General features: G+C 47.0%; 1 protein-coding gene across 4 annotated transcripts in view; it reads left to right on the plus strand.

Moving 5' to 3' along the window:
* Positions 1-5,034, plus strand: part of MTR (5-methyltetrahydrofolate-homocysteine methyltransferase) — an 89,476-nt gene extending 84,442 nt beyond the window's left edge. For 3 of the 4 annotated variants that reach the window (XM_072971043.1, XM_072971044.1, XM_072971045.1), the window contains exon 33: positions 403-5,034. In XM_072971043.1, coding sequence (XP_072827144.1) covers positions 403-489 — 87 coding nt within the window. In that variant the 3' untranslated portion in view covers positions 490-5,034. The remainder of the gene's footprint in view (positions 1-402) is intronic. The other variant, XR_012077299.1, reaches the window with a different exon arrangement.
* The last annotated feature ends 1,643 nt before the right edge of the window (positions 5,035-6,677 follow it).

Genomic DNA, 6,677 nt, shown 5'->3' on the forward strand with positions numbered 1-6,677 from the left:
CTGTCTTGTTTTAAATGGAGCTGTTAACCCTGCTTTATTTTACATGTGAATGAGAATAAAACAAGAGGGAAAGGATGAAGAAATTGTACCCAGTTAATGTCTCGATTTGATTTCAGCCCATTACCCCAATCCTAGCCCTCCCATGGAACCCCCCGCCTGCCCAAACACACACCCCAGCCATGCTCTGAGCATCATGTGTTTATTTACTCCATGTTGTTTTTCTGCCCCAGAGTATAAGGCAGCTTGGTGAATAGATAAATATCTATCTCCATTTAACTCCATAGATTGCTATCAAGACAAGAAATGGAAGGTACTTAATGTTTCTTGGCAAGTCCTGTGGAAACTTTAGTTTAAAAAGTCTTTATCATTTTGGTTTAATAAGCTGCTTTCATTTTTTTGCAGATTGAGGATTATGCTTTGAGGAAGAACATGTCTGTGGCCGAGGTTGAGAAGTGGCTGGGACCCATCCTGGGATATGACACAGACTAACTTTTTTGTTACCCTGCCTGTACTCGATGATCCTCAAGGAAACACAGCCGAAGTGCCTTAGTAACCAGAGCGCAGCGGCCGCCAGCCCGTCTGCCCCACCCAGCTTTTGGAATTTGGTGGAAACTTGTAGAGGAGCAAGGTCTTCCTGTGGTTCTTGGAAAACGAGTGGCTGTGTTTTAGGGGACCTTAAATGAAGAGCAGCGAGCAGGACTTGGGGGGTGTCCCTCGTCCCTTGGGGACCGAGGTGAGCTGGAGGTGGAGGTCTTTTGCATTTCAAAGAAGTCAACTTTTTTTTTTTTTTCCTTTTTACCTTGAATGTACCAGGCCACTTATTTTGTTTTTCTCTCTCTTGGAGAAAAGCCTGAAACTCAGATGAATAGGGATGTGTATGCAGAAATGTGACCGTGTGGCCAGGGGACGCCATTCATCTGAGTGATCAGAGCAGCGCACTCCGACAGGGAGGGAGCGTCACTGTGCTCTGTGTCCCAAGACCTCCTTTCCGAAGCCGCTATTACACGTCTACAGAAGTCCCTTTGGCAAAGGGCATGCTTCACCGCCGGCTTGTCAGGAGCACTCAGGCCGCTTGCCTGGCATGGTCAAACACAGTCATGTCCTCCAAGCGTTTTTGTCCTCTCATAATTTCACGTCCCCTCACTGAGGGGAAAGGAGGTGGGGAGGGAGAGTGGTTGTTAAGGGTAGTTAACATCTTTGGGGTGTTTCCCAGAACCGAGCAGGGTCTCGGCTAAGCTGCATGTCCTGTACAGAGTGGACAGGCATACTCAGTTCTCTCTCTGTGCTGACCCAACTCCAGTCCCACACAACATGGGAAAAGCACATTGACTTTTTCACAGCTATTTCAGGGAAATGGTTATGAACATGAGCCTTGAAGTAGACAGACCTGGGTTCAAGTTTCACTTTGCCACTTACTTGCTGTACGACAGAGGCAGATTACTTAAGCTCTCCAACACGATTTTCTCATCTGTGAAAGGGGGACAGTGATACTAGTTTCTGTCTCTTGGGCATGAGGTGTGGATTAAGCAAGATGGTGCACATAAGGCAGGTAACACGGGACCTGGCGCACAGTGAGTGCTTCGTAGACGGCAGCTTCTGTAGGGCCTACAGGGAGTCCTTGAGCTCTGCACAGGGTAGGTGCTCGTGGAAAGGGAACAAGAGGTCAATGGAGATGAAAAGATAGTAGGGAAAAGCACATGGCAACGACTGGATTGAACATACTAAGTACCCTTCCTGGGATCAGAGCTCCGCTTAACACAGTGATGGAGAGAGAAGCTGCCCTCTGCTATCAGCACCGTCAGTCTTCTTTTTCGCGCCGCAGCCCCCCCACCCCTCGTGGTATAAGCCGGCCTTGTCCCAAAGCAGTTATATCAAATGTGCTTTCAGGTACATGGGAGGTGAAAGGGGAAAAAACTTAAGAAATGATAATGTTCCATATCCGTAGTACATACGTGTTTACCCGCAGAGTAGCGTGCCTTTTCAGACGCCACCGGCCCTTACGGTGAGGAGAACTGTGTGCCTCTTTAGGTGTATTTATTCTGTGCTGGACTGAGTGGGACAGAGTGTCCTGAGATAGCAGTTGGAGGACTTACTGTCCGTTCCACAGCAGGTATGTTATTCTAGGCATTGGTACATTCTTCTGTGAGACAGAATAACTGCCTCCAAATATTTTAATGTATTTTATTTTAATTACAGTTGCTAAGTCTCCTAGTTTCATTAAATATTTACCATGTCTTCTCTCAACCAGTTACGTGGTGGAATGGCTTCCTTAAATGTATAGTTGATCTAGTCCCACAATGGATGCCTTTTATCTAAAGACCAAAGCAGTTTGTCCAAGTTCCCATGCCTGTATGTTCATTAAAGAAAACAGAATACAATTTGAAAACCCCTTTCTTAGTTTATATTAGGTGACCTCAAAGGCAGGAAGGTGACCAGTCTGCACTCGGAGTCTTGTCTGTCTGCCCGGACGTCCAGAGCTCTCCTTGCCATCAGCTGCTGTGGCTCACGTTCGCTCACTCGCTCGCTCTCATCATTTCTGTTAAAGACCCCAGATCTGTTTTTCCCTCTAAATAAGCACTCGTCCAGAACCTTGCTTACTCTGCTTGCTCTGCGGTCGGTACTGAGGAGGATGGCTCCTGGGGTGGTGGTTGAGACCGGATTTTATGATGCCCTGACATCCTCCTCCCTCTGCGCACAGCTGAGCTCATTCAGGGACGAGTCTGCCTTCTTCCTGTCTCTCTCAGACACGCCCTCCACAGATAGCTGAGTGTCTGCTGTGTGCCAGCCATCTCCTCCCCTTCTCTCCTTAACTCAGTGAAGGTAGGTTTTCTATGCATCTGTTTTATCATTAATGACCTCTTCATTGTTAGATCCAATGGCCTTTCCAGTGATTTTCTTTCTAGGTTTAGAGAATATTGACCGCTTCTGTAAAACTCCGTTTCCTGGCTCCCCCTTGACTACTTTTCTGGTTAACCTTCCCTGTGTTTGATAATTTCTTAGCTGTTTGCATAGCTTCCTCTTCCACTGCCTGTTTAAATCCTAGTTACCTGTCCTCCTGTCACTAGTTACCTTCTTAGGCGTACAGTTTCAACGGGCAATCTCATCAAACTGATGTCTCTGTCCAGACTCCTCTGTCCTGAAGAGCACCGCATAGCAAACATCCAGCAGCCTCTTCGGGGATGGCAGACAGACATCTCAGACTCAGTGCATCTCAAACCAGCATGGTCTCATTCTTACATTCTTGATATATTCAGCAGGGAAGAATTTTGCCGCTGCTCCAGCAGCAGACCACAAACTCACCCCACATCAGCTTTCTCTTGGACTATTGCAGTTATCTAAAAAATTTGCACATAAAAGACACACTTTTCCTCCTTCTGGTTGGAAAAGTAGTAGAGACATTGAAGGGAGGCAGTGTTCAGGTTAAGGCCTGATTTGGGACATGAGAGATACAGTTGAAGAACTGTCTCTGTTCATGAATGGTGAAGGTTGTAAAGGCATCACATTTCCCGAAGTTGATCTGTAGACTCAATGCCGTTTCCAGCAGAAATTCCAGCAGAAGTTTTCTTAATTGTGACAAGCAGATGTTTAAATTTATGTGGAATAGCAAAGGACTATGATGGCTGAAGGCTTTTAACTGTGACTAAGGTTGAGGGGACTCAGAAAACAGTGGGTCTTAACTGTAGAGTCTGTGTTGTACGTGGTTCAGAGGTGGGCATTCTGAGCCGTGCAGTGAAGTACGGAGCCTGGGAGAGAGCCTGTGCGTGTATGCTGAGTTGTGGCAAGGTGGCGTGGCCCGTGGGTGGGGACAGGAAGGGTGGCTCCATAAATAGTTCTAGAATGGTGGTTATCCTTATGGGAAAATGGAATTTGATTTCCACCTCACACCGTACCTAAAACTAGGCTCCAGGTATGTTATGGTCTTAATTGCAAAAAGTAAATATTTAAATGTTTACATGAAAAAAACCTTAGGGCAGGAAAGAATTTCTTGAGACATACAAGTGCTAATCTTAAAAGAAGGACGATTAAATCAAATATGTTAAAACTAGGCCTGAAGCTAATAAACAATTTAGTGTAGTGAAAAGACAAACCAAGACTTGATATTTATAATGCAATTAACTGACAAAGGATTTTTAAGCAGAATATATAGAGAATTCCTATTTTAAAAATAGAAAAGACTTGAAAAGGCATTTCACAGAAGTGGAAGTAATTTCATAGGGTTTGTAAATGGCTAGAAATGTTGGAAATATGAACTAAGACCACAGTGAGATAGCGTTTTATGTTTGTAAGGTTGGTAACGTTAAGGAGTCTGATGGTACCTGGGTGAGGAAGATGTGGGAGCTCATACACTATGGATGTGTGAACAGGCTCCTCTGCTCCAGAAGACGGTCACACCTCACGGAGTTGAACGTTTGCACACTTTAGGATCTAGCTTATGGCTCCAGCCCCCCACTGAATATTCAGGAACTCTTGCTTTGTGTACCAGGAGGTACATACGAGACTGTGTATAGCAACGTCTTCCTATGGTTAATACCTGGTAAAATGACATGTCCTCTGTCTACAGCAGAATGGATGAGTAAATTAGGTGATTCACACTAAGGAATATTACTCAGTAGTGAACGATAAGTGAGCTACAGCTAAACCTGGCAAAAGAATGACTCTCAGAAAACAGTAAGGAAAAAGCAAGCTCCGGGGTATGGTTGATACTATTTTTACTGAGCTCAAAACCAAGCAAAACCAAAGAGTCTATTGTCTGAGCATCATAAATGGTGACACTATACTGTTTAAAGAAAAAAGAAAGATGATAAGCCAAAATTCAGGCTCCCAGTTCCCGTCAGAGGGAACAGGTCGCAAGGCGACAGACGGGGAGGTGCAGGTTGCTGGTCACATGCCAGCCCTTGGGTTATGTGGCAGGTGTACGGTTGCTTATTATGTTATGCTTTATAGCCAGTACATGTTATAGAATGCTGTATGTAATTAGATACATTGTACTTAATTATTGAATATGAGAACAATAAAGGAAAAATGGAATAATAAGCAAAAATGTGGGATGGTGACTTTGTGTATAATGTTTTATACGTGTCAAATATATTTTTTAAAGAAAGGAGGGACATTTTGCACAGCAGCACAAAAGCAGGGGGCAAGAGACAGAAGCACCTGTGCATCGTCCCACCAGCGCCTCGGTGGCTCCAGATACCCAGCTCTGGTGAGTGAGGGGCTGGTGGCAGCCTTTGCCAAGGGAGGGGGGAGAAAGGAGGCGTTCTGCACAAACTGGACATGACAGAACACTGGCACTTGCACACCTGACTTTGGGGCTCAGGAAGAATGACATTAGAACTGGGGCGACTTCAGGTGGAGGCGCGAGTGGGAAGAGGAGGTGGGACTTGACTATAGGACTAGGGGCGAGCAGGAGTGGGAGCCCACGGAGGGAAAGGAGACGGGAGAGTGCAGCGTCAGGGAAAGCAGAGGTGGGGCGGTCCAGGCCTGGCCTGGAGCCCAGGGCTGCACAGAGGTCTGGGAATGGGGCCCCTCTCCCGGGTGACCCTTGCTACCGCAGTTTCGGGGGGACTGTGGGGACCACTGGCACACTGTGGTAGGTTGAAGGTAATGGGAGGTGGGAGGTGAGGAAGGGTACTCGGTGGTTATTTTAAGAAGATTGGTTGGGAAGGTAGGATCGAGAGAGTGTCTAATATAGTAAAAGGCTTTTACGCTGAGGGGTAAGTACCAATTAGGAGGGCTGCAGATAGTGCAAAACATTTTTAAAAAATATCTTTTAACCTAACTTCCAGAGAGACTGGACTTCCGTCTACTAGTCGCCAACAGTTGAAACCTTGGAGTTGTGTCTAACCTCTCCCTTTTCCTCGAAGTTCACATTCAGTTTGCTCTCACGCCCAGATGTTTTACCCACTAAATGTCTCAGTCCTTCTCTCCTCCCCGGCCTGGCTTAGGGGCTCATCATCTCTCCTCTGCGTGGTTCCCCAGCCTCCTGCAGCTGTAGGAGTGAGCTCTCTGACCCCTCACGCCCACCCCAGCCCTGCCTTCCTCAGGGCCTCCCCATTGCCTGGGATGCACCCCAGCTCCCTGGAGTGCAGACTCTGCTCCAGAGCCCTGACCAGCTCCCTGCGTGTCCTGAAAGAGGTGCCTGCTTGCCTTGTCCCCTCCAGCCTTGCGATTCAGGAAGGCTTTTCAACAACTCCCTCCCTACAAAGCTAAGTGCAGTGACCCTGCTGCTCGCCTCCTTAAACAGCATCGCGCGTGTTTCCCAGCACTGTTAGAAACAGAATGATCTATTTCCCTGTTAGACTGTGATCCTTAAGGCAAATGTGGACCGTTGATGATCTTTGTATTTGTCATGACTAAAGTAGCATTTGGTTCGTGATAGGTGCTCAGTAAAGGGAGGCTTGAATGAGTTGATGAGCAGATCTTTCAGGGCGACAGTGGTTTGTTGGGAGAGCCAACTGTAGAGCTCCTTGGGGACAGGGGTCCTGCCTCTGCCTCTGACCAGGCTCAGGATGCCCAGAGCCTAACCCAGCACCTGCCGTGCAGTGTGTTACATAGTTTTTTAAGTGAGTGGCAGGGAGGCCGTGATGATTTTCACTTGCTCAGAAGGAGACTGGGGTGTAAAAGTCCAGCCCCTCCCCCCACACCCAGCTTCACAATTTCACGTTGGGAGAAACAGC

Source organism: Vicugna pacos, chromosome 11 (genome assembly GCF_048564905.1).
Source record: "Vicugna pacos chromosome 11, VicPac4, whole genome shotgun sequence".
In the NCBI taxonomy this organism is placed as follows: domain Eukaryota; kingdom Metazoa; phylum Chordata; class Mammalia; order Artiodactyla; family Camelidae; genus Vicugna; species Vicugna pacos.